Source organism: Penicillium argentinense (assembly GCF_028826775.1).
Source record: "Penicillium argentinense strain IBT 30761 chromosome Unknown utg000009l_segment0_segment0, whole genome shotgun sequence".
In the NCBI taxonomy this organism is placed as follows: Eukaryota; Fungi; Ascomycota; class Eurotiomycetes; order Eurotiales; family Aspergillaceae; genus Penicillium; species Penicillium argentinense.
Window position 1 is genome coordinate 4560910 of NW_026622668.1, and position 21411 is coordinate 4582320.

General features: G+C 48.3%; 10 protein-coding genes across 10 annotated transcripts; 7 read left to right on the plus strand and 3 right to left on the minus strand.

The window, feature by feature from the left end:
* Positions 1-301: 301 nt before the first annotated feature.
* On the plus strand, positions 302-865 carry N7532_009277 (acyclic terpene utilization AtuA family protein; the record flags this gene model as incomplete). The annotated part of the gene is made up of 1 exon (XM_056621768.1): positions 302-865. The coding sequence occupies one exon, from the start codon at positions 302-304 to the stop codon at positions 863-865; it is 564 nt and encodes a 187-aa protein (XP_056472574.1).
* Positions 866-2015: 1150 nt separating this feature from the next.
* On the minus strand, positions 2016-3949 carry N7532_009278 (Glycoside hydrolase superfamily; the record flags this gene model as incomplete). The annotated part of the gene is made up of 5 exons (XM_056621769.1): positions 2016-2405; positions 2472-3215; positions 3283-3812; positions 3869-3884; positions 3941-3949. The coding sequence occupies 5 exons, from the start codon at positions 3947-3949 to the stop codon at positions 2016-2018; spliced, it is 1689 nt and encodes a 562-aa protein (XP_056472575.1).
* A 2858-nt stretch (positions 3950-6807) lies between these two features.
* N7532_009279 (2-2-dialkylglycine decarboxylase) lies at positions 6808-7113 on the plus strand (the record flags this gene model as incomplete). Its single annotated transcript, XM_056621770.1, has 1 exon — positions 6808-7113. One exon carries the CDS (start codon positions 6808-6810, stop codon positions 7111-7113), a length of 306 nt encoding a protein of 101 aa, XP_056472576.1.
* Positions 7114-7203: 90 nt separating this feature from the next.
* N7532_009280 (uncharacterized protein) lies at positions 7204-7773 on the plus strand (the record flags this gene model as incomplete). The annotated part of the gene is made up of 1 exon (XM_056621771.1): positions 7204-7773. One exon carries the CDS (start codon positions 7204-7206, stop codon positions 7771-7773), a length of 570 nt encoding a protein of 189 aa, XP_056472577.1.
* A 697-nt stretch (positions 7774-8470) lies between these two features.
* Positions 8471-9458, plus strand: N7532_009281 (uncharacterized protein; the record flags this gene model as incomplete). Its single annotated transcript, XM_056621772.1, has 2 exons — positions 8471-9066; positions 9128-9458. The coding sequence occupies 2 exons, from the start codon at positions 8471-8473 to the stop codon at positions 9456-9458; spliced, it is 927 nt and encodes a 308-aa protein (XP_056472578.1).
* Positions 9459-9601: 143 nt separating this feature from the next.
* On the plus strand, positions 9602-10249 carry N7532_009282 (uncharacterized protein; the record flags this gene model as incomplete). The annotated part of the gene is made up of 1 exon (XM_056621773.1): positions 9602-10249. The coding sequence occupies one exon, from the start codon at positions 9602-9604 to the stop codon at positions 10247-10249; it is 648 nt and encodes a 215-aa protein (XP_056472579.1).
* A 772-nt stretch (positions 10250-11021) lies between these two features.
* On the plus strand, positions 11022-11885 carry N7532_009283 (thioesterase family protein; the record flags this gene model as incomplete). Its single annotated transcript, XM_056621774.1, has 1 exon — positions 11022-11885. One exon carries the CDS (start codon positions 11022-11024, stop codon positions 11883-11885), a length of 864 nt encoding a protein of 287 aa, XP_056472580.1.
* A 1391-nt stretch (positions 11886-13276) lies between these two features.
* Positions 13277-15692, minus strand: N7532_009284 (uncharacterized protein; the record flags this gene model as incomplete). The annotated part of the gene is made up of 9 exons (XM_056621775.1): positions 13277-13544; positions 13603-13691; positions 13751-14390; positions 14442-14502; positions 14571-14606; positions 14661-14751; positions 14805-14961; positions 15024-15262; positions 15333-15692. 9 exons carry the CDS (start codon positions 15690-15692, stop codon positions 13277-13279), a joined length of 1941 nt encoding a protein of 646 aa, XP_056472581.1.
* Positions 15693-17196: 1504 nt separating this feature from the next.
* On the plus strand, positions 17197-18329 carry N7532_009285 (Mg2+ transporter protein CorA-like/Zinc transport protein ZntB; the record flags this gene model as incomplete). Its single annotated transcript, XM_056621776.1, has 3 exons — positions 17197-17219; positions 17247-17985; positions 18060-18329. The coding sequence occupies 3 exons, from the start codon at positions 17197-17199 to the stop codon at positions 18327-18329; spliced, it is 1032 nt and encodes a 343-aa protein (XP_056472582.1).
* Positions 18330-18380: 51 nt separating this feature from the next.
* On the minus strand, positions 18381-21320 carry N7532_009286 (uncharacterized protein; the record flags this gene model as incomplete). Its single annotated transcript, XM_056621777.1, has 3 exons — positions 18381-18839; positions 18891-19289; positions 19347-21320. The coding sequence occupies 3 exons, from the start codon at positions 21318-21320 to the stop codon at positions 18381-18383; spliced, it is 2832 nt and encodes a 943-aa protein (XP_056472583.1).
* Between the last annotated feature and the right edge of the window lie 91 nt (positions 21321-21411).

Sequence of the window (21411 nt, forward strand, 5' to 3'; positions counted from 1 at the left end):
TAAACATGGCCAACAATGCGCAAGCAAACCAAGCTGGAGAGCACCCGGGCTATGAAGAGACAGCATGGGGAGGCATTAAGCAGACTATAGAGGTGATCTCTAACAAGAGAATCAAAGTGGTCATCAACGGGGGAGCTCTAAACCCGAAAGGCCTCTCCATGAAGGTCAGCGAGCTGGTAAGAAAGCAGACAGCCCTCACCGTGCGACGTATACTGAGAGCGACAAGGTCCGTGCAAAAGAATTCAACTTGAATGTCGCATATCTATCTGGCGATGACGTTCTCCCGAGATTTGGGCCGACCATGCCACAGACGAAGGACGAGCTACAACACCTCGATGCGAGTGACGAGTCGGTCAGATCTGGACGGCTTACCTATGCCTTCCTTAACACTCTGAATTCTGTTCCTATGGTGTCGGCCCATGCGTATCTTGGGGCTCGAGGTATTGTGGACGATTTGCGTCGTGGTGCCGACATCATCATCTGTGGCCGTGTAGCTGATGCAAGTCCCGTCATCGCTGCTGCTTGGTATTGGCATTCATGGAGTGACTCGGACTATGACTGTCTTGCTGGCGCATTAGTCACCGGCCATCTCATCGAACGCTCCGCGTATATCACGGGCGGAAACTTTGCTGGATTCGACAGGTTTTCAATTGAGGATTTCATTGAGCCTGGCTTTCCGATTGCGGAGATAGAAGCCGATGGGTCTTGTGTTGTGACAAAGCATGAAGGTACTGGTGGGATGGTTAATGTTGATACAGTGCGGTGCCAGTTTCTGTATGAGCTGCAAGGAAACATCTACCTGAACAGCGATGTCAGTGCTATCCTGGATGACATTACTGTGGGGCAGGCTGGAAAAGATCGGTAAGTCTCTAACTTCTGTGGTATGATTCACCTGCTCACACATTTCAAGTGTTCGGGTTCATGGAATACGGGGATATGCTCCACCGCCAGCCACGAAGCTCGCTGTATTTTATCCGGGGGGATACGAAGCACAGCTTCTTATCAACGCAACTGGGTATGGAACTATTGAAAAATGGGATCTAATTGAACGCCAGATTCTCCATTTCATTTCACCGGACGCCATGAAATTGTTCGATATACTCGAGTTTCAAAGGTACCGAATCCACTGTTCCATATTCCTGGCACCTCCTGATACCAACCTTGATTCTAGAATTGGTGTTCCCGCTAGCAACCCGATTACCCAGCGGAGCAGTACAACATACCTGCGAGTTTTCGTTGCCTCTACCTCCGCAGAAGCTGTACTGGGGGTGGCAAAAGCGATGAGGGTTATTTCGCTCAAGCACTTTTCTGGCAAGTCTTGCACTTAACCAGTACCTCCTAGAAGCTAATAGGAATACTCTGAATAGGATTCCATTCATCTCTTGATCAACGCACTTTCCTACCTCGTCCATTCCTTGCCTACTACCCTGCAATCGTGAAGCAAAACGAAATCGACGAGAAAATCAACCTTATGGATGGTCCAAATTCGATCAAATCGTTTTCAACCGGACATCCACCACAATACAAGCCTCTGCCACCTCGCACTACCTGCGACCACACTCCGTCAGTGAATGAGCTCAACATTCTAAAGTCTCCAACTCAACGCATCCGTCTAGGAGATGTCGCGCTCGGAAGGTCCGGCGATAAAGGCGCAAATCTAAACTTTGGCCTCTTTGTGACCGACGTTCGATATTGGTCTTGGCTACGGTCCTACATGAGTCGTCAGCGATTGAAGGATATGATGAAAGATGATGATGACTGGGATGATTCTTTCTTCGTTGAGAGAGTCGAGTTCCCGCATATACATGCTGTACATTTCGTGATCTACGGGATTCTGGGAAGAGGAGTTAGCAGCTCTAGTCGACTGGATGGATTCGGCAAGGGATTTGCGGATTATGTACGAGATAAACTTGTCGAATTTCCGATAAGCCTGATCGGCTTATAAACACGTCTTTGAAGCGCGGAAGTGCACGACTGAATAAGGATTTTCATTGCTCATATTGGACACTGTTTCTCTACTGCACTGCTAGCACCGCAACGGCCCATGGTGGCATCAGGACAGTATAATTACCCTGATTTTGCTCGACCTCCGAATGTTTTGTCTGAACAGTGACCGAGTATGGCTGATTCCCCTCGAGACGAGAGCCCGCCAGCATTTCTAGCCGACCTGACTTGCTTTTCGGGACGCCCACTGTGACATTTTGCTGGTCCGGCCCGTAATTAGCCAGCTTGACATAGCACTCGGCATCGCTCTTTGTTGCCACCCAATACAGGGGTCCGAACTTGGAAGAAGACTTGACCGGAAGGACAGTGTCTCCTTTATTCGAAGCGAACATCTGCTGCACAAAGTATGATGTTGAAGGCGTTATCGACCCTGGGCTGGAGTTGAAGCCGTACATCGTGGGCTATTGTTGATGTCAGCTTTTCAATGCTCCTTGGGCTTCGTGTTTCTGATTTCTGGCAGCACTTACCGACCAGGAAATGAATCCAAAATGCTCCAGCACAGGTGCATATGCTGCCATCTCCACAATATCGCTGTTCCTCTCCATACCGATCATATACACCGCCTCGCTGCATGTCCCCTGTTGATACGACCAGTACGTCCCTTTCGCATCGGACGTATTTCGGCAACCGTATTCACCGACCATAACAGGCTGATGTCGAGGATGATTGTCAAATTGATTGAACAAAGCGACAAAGTCATCTGGTTGCCGGTAGAGATGCAAATCAAGAATGACGCCCCTTGGAACTGGGGACGGAAGACAAGAAGAGTCCCCATTCGATGCGATGAGAGTGATATGCGGATACTTCTTGTGGATTGCCTTGTAGATTTGATCGAAGCGATTCGGGTAGGTATCGCATCCACCAGTAAGATCGTCCTCGTTGCCGATTTCCACATACTCGATCTTCCACGGCTTCTCGCGACCATTTTCAGCGCGTATTTTCCCGTATTTTGTCTTCGAATCACCGAGAAGATACTCAAGCTCGTTCATGATGTCGTCGACATAGGGTTCGAGGTCGGACTCTGACACGATGCCGCCGTATGACTTTCCTGCCCACACAGCGAGGACTGGTGTCATATTCATGTCTTCGCACCACCACAGATACTCGTCCAATCCGACTGCGTCCGTGTTTGGATAAAACCAATCACTCTCGCGCCCTGGTCGGTCGACGAGTGGCCCGATCGTCGTATTCCACTTCCAACGGCTGTCAATCTGCAGGCCTTCGATGTTGTTTCCCCCCGGGGAATCGAAGGAATGACATATTTGCCTTTTCGAGTACTGTCGCAAGATCCCGACGGAGTCCGTTCTCTCGATTCTTGTATGTCGGTGGAAACAGTTGAATATATCCGAAATTCAATGAGTCTCCAGCAACCTTTGAGCCATCAAATGTCAAATGCCATTCATTCTCTCCGTCTGGTGATGCAGTCGAGTTGAATGATGTCTCAAACTGGGCAAACTTGGACCTCGTGCTGTTGACGGTGAGATTGTGGTCGGCATACACAATTCCACTGTTTGATCCGATGAGCTGAAGGTTGATCGTTCCAGAATAGTCGCCCATCATCCAGAATGAGCTGCTGTAAGTGTCTTTGGTGACTGGAACTCCATTATATCCTGTGTTGGCAAACCCAACATACTCCGTGCTGTTTTTTGGAACATCAACACTTAGCGACGATTTGATGGCCTCGCTCACGGGCTTAGACGTATCGCGCGAGATGGACACGTCCCCGACCGGTGCGTAGGAGGTCATTCCTAGGCTTGATCCTTGGAAGCCGTTATTCTGTAGTAGTTGGCCATGAATACCCCCGTCTCCTAAAGTTGACTATTAATATCGGACGAAAATTATTTTTCGGATGAATCTTAAGTACCGGAGTGGTCCATTTCCTGTGCCGATTCTTAATTAGAGCCCAGGATGCGGACACAATTCTTGAGAGGCTTACCTCGAACATAATTCCGTATAAAAGGGGACTCGACTTATTCCCGCCATCTCTTGACACTTCCAGATAGATATCGGTTGCACTTGTGGTATCGTTGGCTGAGTGTGCGAGATGTATTAAAGAAGCGATACATGCCGCCCTTGGTATAAACGAATGCATGGATATCCCAGAGTAGATGATTTTGAATACGATCGAGATTCAGCGAAAATTTGTTATTATAGGTTGAATATGAGACGAGACGATGTTCCTGGCGGCAATTGGGACGAAAGTCGGACGTTTGGCAGAAACTTTCCGGAACACCGGACCTGAATAAAGTATGTCTTTGATAGAAACCGGATGGGCAGACAGGTCAGTGCATTCGGAAATTGCGGTTGGCCTTTCTAATCCAGTTTCTTTGATTTCACAAGTCTAATTCGTCATGATCGCTGTATACCCACTACGTAGTGCACGAGATTCCCGTCCCAAGTCGCTTCACCGGAGTCATGACGTCGAGCATAATACATTTGGTATGTAACCCTACAATTTTGTCAACCTGAAGTTGCGCGGTTTTTAGAAGCAGCTAACAATTCTAAGATAGATCTTTAGTTTGAAAAAAAAAATAAACGGAAGTGCACTAGCAACCTCTTGAGGGGGAGCTTCGTTTACACCTGTAAGCCTTGGCGTGGTGAGTTTGGGATCCGAAATTTATATTTTCGGGACCGATTCCGTTACTTGGCAAGTGTTAGATACTAATAGTCAAGTTTCGCAAGCTCAAACATTATGAGTACATAAAAAAAATAAAAAATAAAATAAATAAAAATAAATAAAAGATTCAGCAGACTAGCTTCGCTCGAAATGGACGTGGGGTACGATATCCTGGCCCCTATCCGTGCCTTACTCCGCTTCTCGTTTGGGTGCGCCACACAGGACCGTCAATAACACAATCCCCGTCACTTTCTTACATCTCGCTACTACTAGCCAATTCAACCACCCAACATGACTAAATCCCCTGTTTTTGATGATTCTCGCATGGCTGAGTCCTGCAGTTTGGCCCTATTGCAAAGAAGCCGAATATATCGAAGATTGCGCGTGAATTCGGTGTATCTCGCACCACACTGTCAGATCGCGTCAAATCTGCTAAATCGCCTGTTACACCTACCAAATCTTATCCAAAAACCCTGCAGCCACACCAGGGGCAGGCCTTAACCAATTGGATCGTGCAGATGTGTAGCTGGAACCTCCCACCTACTGCGGGGATTATACAGGCATGGGCAAATCGCGCTTTGGAGCGGGCGGGCCAGGATAGACAGGTTAGCAAGATGTGGGCGTATCGCTTTGAAAAGTGCCTACCAAAGCACCTAAATCTAGCCCCTGTGAAACAGAAGACTAAGGAACTGAAGCGTATTCAAGCCGAGGACGCAGCGCTTCTTCAGCACTGGTACGACCTACTTGAAAATCAGCTCCATAACGTCCCCGCCCGGCTAGTATACAACTTCGATGAATGCGGCTTCCAACCTGGTCGAGGGCGACCAAGAAACGTTATTGGCTCTAAATCATTTTGCCTTGACCTAGCCGAATCAGAAAGAGGCGAAAATATCACTGCATTGGAGTGTATTGCTGCGGACGGCTGGCAGATGGACCCGCTCTTTATATTCAAAAGCGCCGGTAATAATTTTATGGAGGCCTGGTTCTACGGCAGCGAAAACCTACCACCAGATACGATGGTAGCTACATCTCCAAACGGCTGGATTTCTGATGATTTAGCCCTATCATGGCTAGATTGTTTTATCAAATTAACGGCTCATCGCGTGAAACGGGGCGAAAGGCGTTTTCTTATATTCGACGGTCATGGCGCGCATCTTACATTCGAATTTATTCAAGTTTGCGAGGATAATGCGATTATCCTTTTTGAATTTACGCCACATTCAACACATCCTTGCCAGCCACTTGACGGAAAGCCTTTTTTGAATTATAAGCAGCAATGCCGGTTGATGAATAATGAGCTAGCTTTCTGGGGTGGCCAGCCGTATGGGAAATCAGATTTCCTAGCGATTATCGGGCCAATTCGCAAGAAAGCCTTTACGCAGCGAATTATCCGCGAATCCTTTAAAGATCGTGGTATATATCCTGTTGACGGTAGTAAGATTGTAGCCAATCTTACCAATCAACTGATTATCCCCGACCTAATTGCACCGGATCTTCGCTCATGGGGCTCGCATACACCATCACCACCACCAAATCTCTCGTCTTCTAGTGTTGAAAATAGCCCTCCGAAATCTGCTGAAACACTAGAGAAGAATCAGATGAAGCTTACCAAGCACCTCGAAGACCTTTCGGAGAAGATGCAGCGAAATCTCACTAAGGTGTTAGCGCACCAAAAGACGACGGCGGAGGAGCTAGCGATGACGCAGGAGACGATTCGGCGTATAAGGGCCGCGCAGCAGCCAGTACGACGTCAATACACTAAGCGACAGGTTAAACAGCTCAGTCAGACCGGTATATTAACCACACGCGATGGGAATCGATCGATTGTGGCTAGGAAGGAGAAGGATTTGGCCAAGGAAGAAAGGAAGCTAGCTAGGCAGTTCAAAAAGACGTATGGCTACGCGCCTACACAGCGATCGGAGGAGAGTATTCAACGGGCAATGCAGGCCGAGAAAGAGGGTAGAGAGGCAGGAGAGCTTTTTTTTTATTGATAGATAGCTAGCTGGTTGGTAAATTCGACGATTTCTAAGAAAGTGACGGGGATTGTGTTATTGACAGTCCTGTGTGGGGCACCCAAACGTACATGCAGACTTTGAAAGACAAGGTCCTCACCAATCCAGTTGTTGTTCGGCCGAACGACTTGCACGCTGTCTCCCGGCTCCTCTCGAGAAATGGGGATCTTAAATATGGGATCTGAATCGACCGAGGCTGCTATCAAGATGGCCGGATGCTACACAGGGAAATTCGAGATCGTTTCATTTGCTGCCAGTTACCACGGCCTCACTCAGGGCTCTGGCTCCGCGACCTATTCGGCCGGCCGAAAAGGTGGTGGACTGGTTACGCCCGGTCAACTCGCATTCCCTTCGCCGTACGCGTATCGTTCGCCCTTCCGTAAGCCCGATGGTTCTTACGACTTGGAGACTGAACTCGATTTTGCTTGGTCTATAATCGACCACCAGAGCGTAGGCTCTCTTGTGGGCCTTATCATGTAGCCAGTTCTCTCGACGGTGGCATGCTCGATCTTCCGGAGAGATACTTGCAGCGAATTTATGGAGTGCAAAAAGCGCGACATGCTGGTCATCATGGATGAGGCTCAGATCAGAGTCGGGCGTACCAGCCAGATTCTCGCTTTTCAGAAGGAAAATATCGTCCTTGACATTCTGGCATTGTCCAAGGCCCTGGGATGTTGTCTGCCTCTCCCATGTGTGAGCACCTGTGTTAAAATCGAACACGGATGCAAGGAGGCTGGGCTCATGTGGCTTACTACCGATTCCAACACCCGCTCACAACTGATGTTGGCAACAAAGTGCTGCAGATTGAGAGATTATATTTGCAAACATGCGTCTGAGCGCGGTGGTCAGCTTCGGTCGAGGTTTATTAAACTCCAGCAGAAATATTGGTTTATAGGTGATATCCGTGGTCGTGGCCTCCTGCAGGGAATTGAATTTATCTCGAACCCTAAGGCCAAGTCTTTTGATAGCGATTTGGGACAGGCAGTTTCCGAGTGCGCTATGACTTGTGGTATCTCCTGCAACATTGTCAGCCTATCTGGTATGGGTGGCGTTTTCCGACTTGCGCCCCCGGTTATTGTTACAGCAGAAGAAATTGAAGAGGGCCTGAAGATCCTGGATAAAACCTCCTCATTCGTCTAAAAACCATTTCTTCTTGAGTTCGGCTACATGTTCGACAAGAATATTGTCTAATTAGGGAAGGGAGAACATCATCATGGTTCTGGTCAGGTCCACACCTGGGCACCTTCCGAAACCACAAGCACTGAGCTCAAGTGATACTTAATGATTTCATTTTACCGAGGCTTTGGGTCTCTGATTATAAACTATATCGTGATATCACTATTGATTTGATTGATCCCTCGCAGGTGCTGATTACAATATCTTAGTCCTGCATGTGGAGTCGGTTAATGTTATATAGCATACTCGGCCGGTGCTACCACAATCCTCTTCTAAAATTGCCCTTCTAATGTGAATTGTGAACACGATGAGCTTTTCAACAACAAAATACGGCCCTTTGTTCGTCATGGACATTCGCACCCATCCAGAGCTCACCCTCTGCATCGCCGCCGGCCTGGTTTTCTACATGCTCATCGTTCGGCGATGTCGCTTCCGGCGGTCAAACACCATCCAAAGCCGATTCAAAAAGCGCCAACTCTCGAGCATGTCTGTGCATGAAGCACACCAAATAATCCGCGAACTTCGGGAGCTGGAGTTTCCATACAGTATGCACAACGCAATGAAACTTTCCCTTCTTAAGGTATGTCACAACACTACATGTACCCATTTTTACCCTGCAAGTGGGATTAATACCATATTCTAGACGGGGTCAATACCGACCATGACCAAACTCTTCACAGCAACTCGGCAACTCAACGAAAAGAACGCCCCAAAGCGCGCTGCCGATACGGAAGTCGTCCTCATAGAAGTACACGATCGCCTCCCTGGGTCGGAAATGCACCTTCGCGGAATCGCGCGCATGAACTACCTTCACGCACGGTACAGACGTGCCGGGAAAATCCTGGACGAGGATATGCTACACACCCTTGGGTCAGCGGTAGTGGATATTTTCCATGCTGTGGACACCGGCGAATGGCGCTCTTTGACGAATGTCGAGCGCTGCGCGGTGGGTGTTTTTCATAAAGCGCTCGGAGAGGCAATGGAGATTCCGTTTACGGCCTTGCCTAGTTTCAAGAATGGCTGGAGGGATGGAGGGCATTTCGCAGAAGAGTTGTGTGACTGGGTCAAGTGGTATGAAGGGGTTGCCGTGAAGCCTGCAGAGTCGAATCGAGTGATCGGCAGGCAGTTGATGGATCTAGCTGTGTGGAATTTGCCGGGTTTTCTGAGGCCCTTAGTGCGCAGGGTGATTGCGACGAAGTTGGAGAGACACGTGCGCGTCAGTATGGGGTTTACTGAGCCTGGAGCTGTTGTTGAGGGGTTAGTTAGGGGTATCGTGACCGTGCGACGGTTTATCCTGAGGTATCTAGCGCTTCCAAAGGGGTCCGTCGCGGGCTGTGAGGGTGCTAGATGACAAGCCGGATCCGAAAACTGGGCTGTACACGATTGACTTGTGGATTGCACATCCGTGGTATGTCCCGTCTACGTTCAAGAACCGATGGGGCCTCAAGGCCATTTTTGCGCGGCTGTTTGGGGATGGGGGAGTGCCTGGCGACGGGTATGGAGCATCAGGCTATGATCTGCGTACGATCGGACCGACGGCACAGGAGAAGCGTGGACTCGAAGAGACAGAGGCCATCTATACTGAGTTAGCGCAGAGAGACTATGCCGGAGGCTGTCCGTTCCATCGCCCTTCAGCGACGGATTCGTAGTTGCCGGTGAAGATGGTGGGAGATAATAGTGTTGAGTAAATGTTGGGCGTTGAGTTGCCGAGGTTCTGATTCATGGTTACAATATCACTTCACAATTTGCGACTGCCGCAATCGTTCGCCCAGACCACGCAGCGAAGATAGCTATGAAAGGAGCATCCAGTAATGAATCGACTGCTCAGTCTCCGGGCCAGTCTTCTCTTTCAGAAAACACCGAATCGCACCCTGAAATGAAAGTCCGTCGATCGAAACGAGCTGGTCGCCCCCGTCTGGACGCCAGCAGCAATGCGATTCTCTCCGCTGGTCGGCGTACTCAAGTCCGCCGCGCGCAGCACACATATCGCCTGAAGAAGGAGGCAATCTTTCGAAATGCGACTGCGAAAGCCGAACAGTTCGAAACGAGAATGCGCGCCGCCGTGGAAGAGATAGCTCGGCTGTCTGAGGTCGCTGCAGAGTCGCAGCTGAACAACTCCCATCCCAATGTATATGCGCGTCTCAGGCGACTTAATGATATTTTAGCCGATCGTGAAAGCCACATTGAAATGAGTATTTCTGCCGAGTCATCTTCAGACTCCGCGCGTCAACGGCGAGTGTTTGATGCGCAAGTTCAAACCACCACACCATATCCATTCCCCCTCCCTTGTCGACTAGGAAGTACACATACGCGTTCCAGGAATCCCGTTTTGCTCGCCGATTACAGCGATATTGCCTCGAGCACGCCTATCGCCTCTTTACGGAATCCTGGTCAGATCCCCGCGAGATCCACCGTGTGTTTCGGCTCGTGCCTTGCGTGAGAGATCGGGATAAGACACAGCCACGCTTCCAACAGCTCTTACTGGGTGGTAGTACAGACTCCCTGGAAGTGTTTGGTTTACCATTCTACAATATCGGCGGCGCAGGTGCACATTTTCCCGATATCGACGAGAAAGGGAGTCCGATATACCCGGTGAATAGTAGGATGCCGCGGCGGGTCCTGGGAATATTGCCGTGGACGGAGTTGGGAAACAAGGGGGAAGGAAAAGCTCTGGAAATATACGGACTTGGAGGGGAGTGGTTTGATAGCCGTGATGTGGAGGGATATCTTAGGCGGCATGGGGTGGACGTGAACGGAGGTTTGTTTCCTACGCTGCATCTTCCGGGTGGAGTAACAGCTGGAGGTGGCATTCTATCATATGTCGTAGATCTAGAAGCTTTCTTTTCCCGTGAGTGTTCCTTGATCGATGATAATTTTCGTGCTAATCGCTTTAGGACTACTGTCCGGACTCGTCATCCTCGGTCGCGCACCTGGATTTAGAAAGGTGGACGTCAGACGTGCGCTGCAAGCCTCGGTCAAAAGAACTTCTGATATACCTGGGCATAGCCATTGAATATGATAATCGAAGTCATTTCCAGAAGGTAACCTCGGAACTGGGTTTTTGGGTGATTACAATACCTCGGACACGTGGAGCGACGAGATGATTACAATATATTCTCTACCGACCAAGCACGGGCGGACTGAACATAAAGACGTGAGGTGGTACAGTTGCTTTGTGATCTCTCAGTTTTGATACCGAAATCACAACCATCATGATTTCTCTCAACGATCAAATCGCCATCGAGCGTATCTCGAGCGACTGCTACCGCTCTATAGTTCCTCCGATCCGCATGGGAGATCTCGCAAACTGGGCCTACGGTGGCAACATCTTGGCCATCGCGGTGAATGCCGCCTACGCAACTGTCACAACAAGTCAACATTTATACTCGATCAGTGGATATTTCCTACGACCAGCGAGCACATCCCAAAATCTTATATGCCATGTTGAATCCATCCGCAATACAAGGACATTCCAAACACGACATCTCCGTGTGTTCCAGTCCCAGGGGGAATCCGAACAGCTGTGTTTGATCGCGACGGCTGACTTCCACGTTGATGAACCGGCCAGCATGGTGAACTATTCGACTCGTTCACAGCTCCCAGTCCCATCTACCCCGGCAGTTGAAACTGAGACCGAGAAAACGCAAGAGCCAGGCCTCTATAGGTTTCTCGACACAATTATGGAGGTCCATCCGCATCGTGCCGATTCAGCCAAGAAAGAAGTTTCAGGCATCGTATCAGCTGATAGATTTCGTCTAAGTGGTAACCTTCACACCGAGGCCGACCGAATCGCTGCCCTTGCCTTTTATATGGACCGCGGCCTGGCATATATCCCTGCGAACCATTCCGGTTACAGCTTGGCCCAGGCCAGTGCTTGTGCGACTCTCGATTTTGCGTTGCGGATATTAACGCACGAATATGATTTAAAAGAATGGCATGTCAGTGAGAGACAGACTTGTGGCGCAGGGAATGCAAGGGCGCTTAGCGAAGGGAGGGTCTTCAATGGAAATGGGCGGTTGCTGGCGAGTATGACGCAGAAAACGATCCTGAGACCAAAGGGGGTTTCGAAAATATGACTATTTTGAAGTGCGATTTTTTTTGTTATGCCTTTGAATCAATCGCATTTGAAAGCTGGACGTTCTTCGGCCACTTTGAAATTAGTTATATTGTGGTCAAATCAATTTTACGAATAAGAGCAGTTTGAGATTCTTGGCGCTCCTTGATAAGCAACACGGTTGCCGCCTTATCTGATAACCAGAACGAACGAGAACGGATGAACTATGTCCCGCTATCCGGTCTGAGCGGATGCCAAGGCCGCTAGCAGACTATCAAATGGATCGTGGCCATAGTCCATTCCCAATTGCCAGTTTCTTCATTTAACTCTACTTCGGCTGAGCATAATTAACTAAGGCTGAGTTCGTATACCAGGAGAATTGATCGTTGGCGACCCGATAATATTGTTTGGACAAGCTTCGAGCCCCAGGCCTGGAACCTGATACCGAAGTATGGACTGCATATCTTCAGCCGTTGTTCGATGCAATGGGGCCATTGGTGTTCAAAATGGGGAATAATGACAGACTGTCAAGATGATATACTTCTGGATATCTGTAAGAGCCGTGCGGAATATTTTTAAACATCCGATAATTAACGCATACTAGTATGGTGGACTACTTCTGGAATGAGGAATTTTACAGCATCGCCTTCCGCTCAGCTCATGTGGGGAAACCTCGCAGCGAAAGGATATTACGCCTGACATACCATGAAACTATCTACGACAAATTGTGATTCAGCACCTGACGAACTCCACTCTTTCAGTTATTCTGGGTCTATTTCCCAGCTCTTTGACGAAAGAACAGCCAAAGTAGACTTTTGAACCCCCAGGCATCATTGCGCCATTTTACCCAATCTTTTGATCTGGCTTACCACCGCCCCGGAAGAGTTAATATGAGATTTGCCCATCCGAAATGATATGGACCAATGAGACTGAATGCGTGCAGGGCCAAGACGCCCAGTTGATGCTTTGGTTGCAATTTTGGCACAATGGAGAAAACGCGGAATATAGACACACATCGAGGGAATTCAGATGGAGGTTATTTAATACGGGGAGCAAACTAGGATGGAACACTTAAGCGACAGATTGGAAGAAACAGGCGCGATACATTGGACAGATGAAATGTATTTTACGTGATTATTGCCCTGATCTCGGACCACCTTGCTGTCAAAACTAGTCGCACGTGAAGAAAAGCCTTTTGCTCCTCTTAGCTTCTAATTTAAGATAATCATCATTTTGATCCTGACTAGGATACACTGTATCGGAAGTAATTCAAGCCGCGTAACTTTTCAGCCACCCTTCTCTGATCTGAAAGATCGACAAAAGACCAGTTTGCATCCCGATCCAGCTTAAGCAAAGCCCACAGTAAAAGAAACGCTATAATCTAAAAAGTGAAAAGAAAATCTAACGTCAGTGCTACTGGGTAATATGGTAATGTGCATGTACCATGCCACCTACCGGAAGATAGGAGGAAAGAAATGGTAACAGATGAAACCCATTCCATAATGCCGCACCATTAGCGACGATCAGAATAAAAATGCATCCGACAAAGGCCACATATGCCAGAAAGGGCTGTGCATGACTGCGATACGGGTACTCCCAATATTTCTGTGCATCTGCCGTATTCCATCTTTGCACGTAGGACACATTTTCTTCGATGAGATACTCTCTGTGCTCATCGATGCTTTAAGGATTGATTATAGTCAGCTAATGTAATCGGATGGGATGTATGGATAACAAACCATTTATAAAAACGGATGAAAGCAAGACATTCGCAAGCCCAGACGATTAATGTCCCAACGGAAGTGATTTGACTCAGAACTTCCACGAACTTGTTTATCTCATTAACTCCGAGAGCAAAAGTTTGAATAATTTTGCTAATATACTTACCCGATTCACGTTATCCGAGTCTTCAACACCCCCGATCAAATGCAAATAAGGTATCCACCAGAAGACAAGCGCAGAGAAAAGCAGAGCCCGTAAAGGAACTCGGTGATCGTTAGTTTTGCCAAACCACGCACAGATCCGTAAGTGCCAGCGCAGGTTCTTGTCCCCCTCTAACCTACTCGCCAAACCGAAAAGAGCACGCGACGCAATGTACAAATTCGTATTGGCAGCTGTCAGGCACGTGAAAACCAAGAAGCAATTAAAGATATCTGGCAAGTGAGGGATATTGGACTCTGCGGCGATGATGACCAGTGCTGCATTGCTTCCAGAAAATGCGCAATTTGCTTGCAGGCTATCATCCGCCGACAGCCAGCTCAGAGTGGGAAGACCGCAGTGGGATCGAGGTATGTCTAGTGTGCTGAGAAACCCAGTGATAGTATAGGCGGCCGCAATAATCACAGACATGAAGATGGCAGAGAATTTGATAGTTCTGTCGATGCCGGCTGCCTTTGGCGGACAGGTGGCCCCTGGCCCGGTCTCTTTTATAGGGTCATGTCGTGGCTTCGCTGGTTTTGCTTCAAGAGCAGATGCTGCGACCACTTCAATCCCGACATAGGCGAACGTAGCTATCGATATGCAGACCCTAAAAGATTAGCATTATATTGACGTATTCCGGGACAGAATGGGTACAAACAGGAATGCAATGCCCCAATTATGAGTCGCTTTTGTGTCGAAGGTTATTGGATTAGCCCAGTCTGCCTTATTTTAGCCTTTGCACCCACTCAATGAGAATAAACAGGTAGAAGGGCATGAGTTGACTCACAGCGAGTGCCAATTGGCTCGTCTCCTCCGAACCCAGCTGTAAGGATTTAGTTTCAAGAACCTGAAAGATAGAGAATTCGTCCATGTCTACCTGATCGATTAATTGCAATGAGGAATGCGATGATTATCGCCAAGAAAAGCATCTTCATGCTACCAGTGAATAGTTCGAAAGTGCCAAAATACTGTCCAAAGCTTCAGTACGTTGATAGGAAGTGGAGCAAAAGGTTATCCGTACCTCGACCTTTAACATGTTGATGAGTACTAGGGCAAGGGGAATGCACAAGTAGATGACCCCGCCCAGAATACCCTTGTTTCCGTTGATACTGTTCCAAAATTGGAGCTCTCCTGCAGAAGCTGGAAGTAAGGTCGAGAAAGACATCGCGTAATTGAACCTGAAAGATCATGGTCAGCTACTTTTCTCGTATTTCAAGTCTGAAACTCGTTAATACTGCACCAGTATGCAATTCCAACGGCAATTCCAAGCTCTTCGTCCACAAACTCGCCCACATAGACTGGTAGCGCACCTGGTATCGGCCAGATGCACAGCATCTCCGTGATGCACTGCATCACAGCCCATGCCAGGACTCCTATCACAAGAAACGCAAGGGGAACAACAAGCGGACCGCCGACTTCAAGCATCTGGCCTCCACGCCAATAGAGACCTGTTCCAAGTGTTGCATTGACTGTAATCATCTGGGAAATAGGAACAAATTAGCCCAGTGGTAAGAGAATTAAGGGATGTCAACTTCGTTTTTGTTCATACAAAAAGGTGTATCCCTTTTAATTTTCTGTTGACCGTGGTATTCGGTGCAGGTGTCTCGTGGATTGACACAGCTGGGTTCACACGTAGTTCGCCGTGAAGTGGAAGACCAGCATCCTCGGGCTTGGGGATATCAGTCTGGCTTGATCCAGTCTCAGGCTCTAGGGTGCTCCATGGACGCGGCGAAGATGAAAGGCGTAACGGTGACTGCCTCTGAAGCTCAATGCTCGACGTGTGATCACGATTCAATTGCCCTTCGTCATCTTCACGATCGGGACGGCTGCTGATATCACGGATATTCCCAATACTAGCATTCCTCAAACCACTCAGTACCCAGTCTGGCCATTCAAATTCCTCGGTCATTTCTGTTGGGTGAGAGAATTTGATGCACGCATCCCACGGTGCAAACACGACGCAAGAAATACCATACATGAAACATGATGTTCATGAGCCGCAGCTCGTGTGCGCCCGGGCTGGCAAAAGCAAATAGTCGGGCATTGCTTTGCCCCCGCTCCACTCGTAATGCTGCTGCTATATCACCCGGGCGCTGCAGGTGCCTAAGATCATTTCCTAGAACGCCTCATTTTGGACTGATTGGCGGTGGTTGAGCCCCTCGGAACACAGGGAGAAATTAATTCTCGTTTTCATTCGCACGATAAGGACCATGCAGGGACCATGCAGGTGTTTGCCTACCGTCAGTGTGTCCACCCTGCGTCTCCCAGGGGCTGTGTGCGACCCGGGTTGTGTTCGAATGTGGTGTGCCCTCATATTTCAGCCGCACGACTTGTAAAAAGGTGGGGTTCTCAGATTCTCCGCACATAGAGAGGCGCTTCGACGTCACTCTTATTTGCAGTCAGAACATACCAACGCAATGGCCGACAACCCTGAACAGAACCAAGTTAAGAACGATGTCGATTCAAATTACATTCGACGGCCAAGCCTGCAAAGGACGCTTGAGAAACTCTTTCCAGGACGAAAAGAGTTTAACATACAGGTAGTCGTCTGGACCCTGCAGGAAGTCGGGCGCAAGGCTGATTTCACTCAGATGAAGAATGATGTGTGGTCCTTTACGGCTCCAAGAAGGGTCGCAGCTGTAAGATGTACCATTCTTTTGTCACATTACTCTTGGCTGATCAACGAATTCGATCCAGAACGAACTCAAGTGAGAAATTTAAGGTCCCTCCGGAATAAGAGGGACATAACACGCTGACGGTTTCAGCTCCGCCCGTGACAAATAGGCCTAGAAATCGGCCGTGCTCCCACCATGACAATCAACTCAAGGTAGCGGCGTGAAAGGGTGGGGCGCGAGCGTGGCGCTGCGTGCTGCATGACTGAGGCGAACTTGCTTGCCCAGCCATCATAATCTGCCTTGCCGGTAGAATATTAATCAATCATCCTTCTTGCTGCGTGTCTTATCCTTCTGTCTTCTATCGCCTTTTTCAAATTTATCATGGCGCTTTTTGGAACTTACTGTGTTGATGGCATCAAGGAGCCTGTGCAAACACCCCTGCAAATCATCGATATCCCTCACGGCCCAACGTCACGCTCGAAGCCACCCCCCAAGCTGAGATTTTTCGATTCGATGAGCTTCGCAATCACTTTAAGTCATTTGATAGGCAGTCATATAAGACGCGTCTCATGTAAGACCCATAACTTAAGCAATAAGCTTTAGTGGTGGCGGACGGTGGCTGAAGGAATACAGCTCGATTTGTCAACGTAACTCCCGACGTCCTCTTCAGGTAACCAAGCCTATGATCAACCTTGTTGGGACGGAGCATGAATTCGGCACCGCTTTCGCAGAGCTACCGACATACTTTTATGATCGCGGAACAGATATTGAAAGAGGGGCTTGTTCCGCATTCAATCAATGCTGTGTGGGGTCCAAGTTGGGTATCACTTCCTTCAACAATAGTTCAGGGTCGGACGCGATGCTGATGGATTCAAATCACCAGAGACATCATATACAATTCGCTATCCCGAGTTTTCGACGGACTATGAGCGATGGTCGGTGCGGCAGACCGGTGTCTACCACCAGTACGACATGATAACACACCAGGGAACCTGGGTGCTGTTCAACCCCACTCCCAAATCTCAGGCACACTGCAAGATAGCGGAAATGATGCGGGGACAACAGAAGGAAGCTCTTGGGGATCCCTTCTGGCTTCACAGTGTGTTGTTCTCAACTTATCTTCCTGCGTGGAGGATGTATTTTGCTGATCTGGAAGCGCGCTTCCTCGACATTTCAACACCCGTCTTCGGTACGAATATCGAAGAACCTCTGGGTTTGGGATTCAACGAGTTGCAATCCTTGACTCAACTGATTTCACGGCTGCATGTTTCCACTGCAAATTTGGACTCAGCATTGAATCTCATCGACGAATGTTCCGAACTTTATAAATCGCATTCCCAGCCAGTCGAGGCTCAGAATGGATACCACACTCTTAAAAATATTTCGCGGCAGTGCCGGTCCAACGCACAGAATGCCAAGCAGCTGGAGAAGCGGATAAATTCAATTTCACAACTGTTGACCGATACTGTCTTGTTCCGGGATCAGGTTGTTGCCAAGGAGCAAAACCAGAACATGATCCAGCTGAACAAGTCGGCCGTTTTCATCACGACGCTGACTTTGCTCTATCTGCCGGCGTCTTTCATTGCCGTGAGTATTTTGCTTTTGGAGTTGAGTCTTCCGCTGGCATTATCGAATGAAGCTAATGACTCTTCTCCACGTAGACATTTTTCGGCATGAACTTTTTCGATATGGATAAAGAAAGCAACAGCATCATCGTAACACCCATGATATGGATATTTGTGGTTTCCACGGTTGTCTTGACAGGTGCCACATTTTCGATATACCATTGGTTGCTTAACCACGACGGAAAGATGTACCAAAGGCTGATGCCGAAATTTATTGCTTTTCCGCGATGGAGCACACAGACCCTGAGAATGAGTTTAACAGATGTTTCAAACAGAGACGTCGAGATGCATGCATATCAAGCCTAATCAAGTTGGTATTCCATTGTCTTTATTCATATTTCGAAATCTGTACTCAATTTAAGTGCGCAGCGAAGACCCAATAGGCGGGAGGCGGATCTTGTAGACTGCACGCTGGTTTTCCGCAGTCAAAGTGGCTAAAAGAACAAATTCCTCGCCTGGATTCCCACAGAGTCGCTCTTTAAAGTCATCTTCGGAGGATATCCCCTGAAGGAAAACTATTTCCATAACTTTGTATTCCCTGGGGGCCTTATGGGGTACATCCACCAATTCTAACAGGAGCATTTTGTGACTCGCCACAGGTCGCCCGACTGCGATAATCCTGTTGTGTCCGTGGCTCATCATGATTTTCAAAATTCGATAATTCTTTATATCATACTGGGAGTCGGTGCTTTTCTTTTGGGACATAGTCTGATCGCGTATTCTTTTCTCGCGTGTATCAACCACACATCGGTCTGGCTCCCGAGGATAAGGGACGAAGGTTGTGAAAAGGCCCACAGTTCCATGATTTCCCGGCTCCTAGAGTTGACTTAGAGCTGAATCGTGCCTTAAAATTTCTTTTTAACTTACCCCGGTCTGTATCTTGAGTTGATTGAGACAACCCTCTCTTAGGGACACGTGGAAAATGGATACTTCATGCCCGTGGTTATAGACTAAAGGATCTGGCAACACAACATAGTAGAGGTCATCGTTTGTTGAAAACGCCATGTTGGTGATTTGTGTTGCTGAGCAATTGATTCTATGCATTGCTCGAATTGATTGATGGTTTCTTGTATCTTCTGTGGGAGCGCGATAAAGAAGTGCTGATTCGGACCTCACATTGTGATTCCGCAGGAGAAATATAATCGTTTCGCTATCGGGGGAAATGGCTAGCTTGGAGATTTCAGGAAGATGTTTATGATCAACTGGAATTGGATTTCCGAGTTCACCATCTGGTGGGGGTGTTCTTTCCAGGTCGAAAAGAAAGAACTGGTGAGAATCGTTAGATATCACTTCATAATAGAAGATTCCCAATTACCGCCATACCTGAAAGCTGCCCGATACCGAGGCCACCAGGTATCTCTCTGTTAAGCCGACGCTCTTCAATATGAAATTTCTCTTGTCATTGCTTAGCTCCCAGGAGGCTGCTCTCATCATGCTCATTCCTGTCAATGAAGGAAATTGAATCTTATACAGAAATATTCTCGAATTCGTCCAAAATGCGACAGCAGATCCATCAGGGGATATTTCGGACCCTTTGAAGGGTTCGGACTCTCTGATGCGTAACGTTTCAATAAGTTCGCTCTCTGCATGTTCTTCGATGGAAGTGGTTCTTCGAATTCCGGTGCCTCGTAAGAAGTTGTCAAAGCTAGACTGTCTTCCATCAGTCTGCAGAAGGTTAGGCACTTCTTTGTACATTTCCCAAGCTCGTAGAAGCTTCCGCTCCAGTTCGCGGGCATCACATCGCTTCGGTTGCTCCTGGAATACGGAGTCTTCCAAGAACCTCAAGATGAGCTCCACAGCCCTCCCCTCGGTCTTGCTTCGGTACATTGCTTTTTCAATTAGATAGCTATGCCATCTTTTGACGACCGGATGATTAACCTTAGGCCGGGAGCCCCCATTTTTGCGGAGGAAGAATCGATCGACTCCGCCCGCTTTGGTATGGGTCAGTCTGTTATTCGCATATTCTGCCACGCCGTTGGCACCCTCCTCCAAGTAGGCAAATACAACACTGATGATGCACCCCAAGGACCATACATCACTGCTTGTGTTCAGGATAGGGAAGTTTGTCATAGACTCTGGTGCCAGATAAGTGCCGTCGCCTCGTTGGTTGACCACGCCCGAAACTGAATTATCCTGTGGCCGTGCTTGCGGTTCCATCTGCGGGTGCCGAGCAAACCAGCGATTGAAGTCCTTGACACTTTCTTTTTTCTTATCTTTTTCGCCTCGCCGACGATACTTGACGTGTGACATTCCAAAGTCACTGATTTTCCAAATATGCTTCTCACCGTCGGCAGTGATTTCAGGGAAGATTAGGACATTGTCAGGCTTCAAATCCATGTGGTAACAAACAAGATTATAGCCGTCCTTGGTCATCATTCCATCGTGTAGAAACTCCAGGCCATTTGCCAGCCCCCTAGCGCTCTGGATGAAAGCCATTTTCTCGGCTTTCGTTTTTGGTTTCTTGCGGCGATGATTCGTCATGTACTGCTTAAGATCGCAGAGTGCCAGAGGCATAAACAGACTGTAGGTCGATGAGTCAATGACAAGACTGCCGAGGCTTTCAACTATGTTGTCGCACTTTTTGTCCAGCGAAATAATCGTCTTCATGATTTCGTGGTCTCCCGCAAACCCAGCTGTTCCTGGTCTAGAATCGCCCCCGACAAGTTCGTAGTCTTTTCGTGCAAGTTCAGTTGGCTTGTCACTGGAATAATCCGAATCACGAAAATGGCCTCTCGCAACTTTCACCCTGTAAACTGTACCAAAAGCTCCCCTACCCAGAAATTCTGTCTCCACATAGGGAAGTCTTCGCCGATCAAGACTTGGGACAGCAATCTCCTTCCCTCTCTCGATGACGACAGGGCAGAATATGGCTTGTTGAGAAAGAAACTGATCGGCCGCTGTTCGATCCTCAAATAGTTCTCTCAAGGTGTTTTCATTCGCCGGTAGCGAGCATGCTTCCACGGACCAAGACTCTGTCAAGAGAACCTTCCTTATGAATTTCTGCGCGGCTTCAATGTCACAGCAAGAGAACAGAAGAATAGCCAAAAACTCATGCAGACTTTTCTTCTCAAATTTCCTGGCAAGTTGCATTTCCTGGGTCGTGTCGCTGGGACCCAGGTGGGCATCTCTGGGTAGGTTCAGACATCTGAAAAAACGCAGCAATTTCTCACGATGCAGCACCTCTTTTGCCGTTCCACGTATCGCGAATCTGCGTTGTCCATCCTCTCTCAACTGGAACTCATCCATAAATTCCGCGTAGACTTCTGTGCACATAGTGGTGTACGGAGTGGATGCCATCGTGTATCGTCGTTCAGATCGGAGGCTCGTTGATAGAAATGATCAGTCTGTCGAGGGTGTTAAGAGTGGAACCTTTTCAGCCGCAATCGAT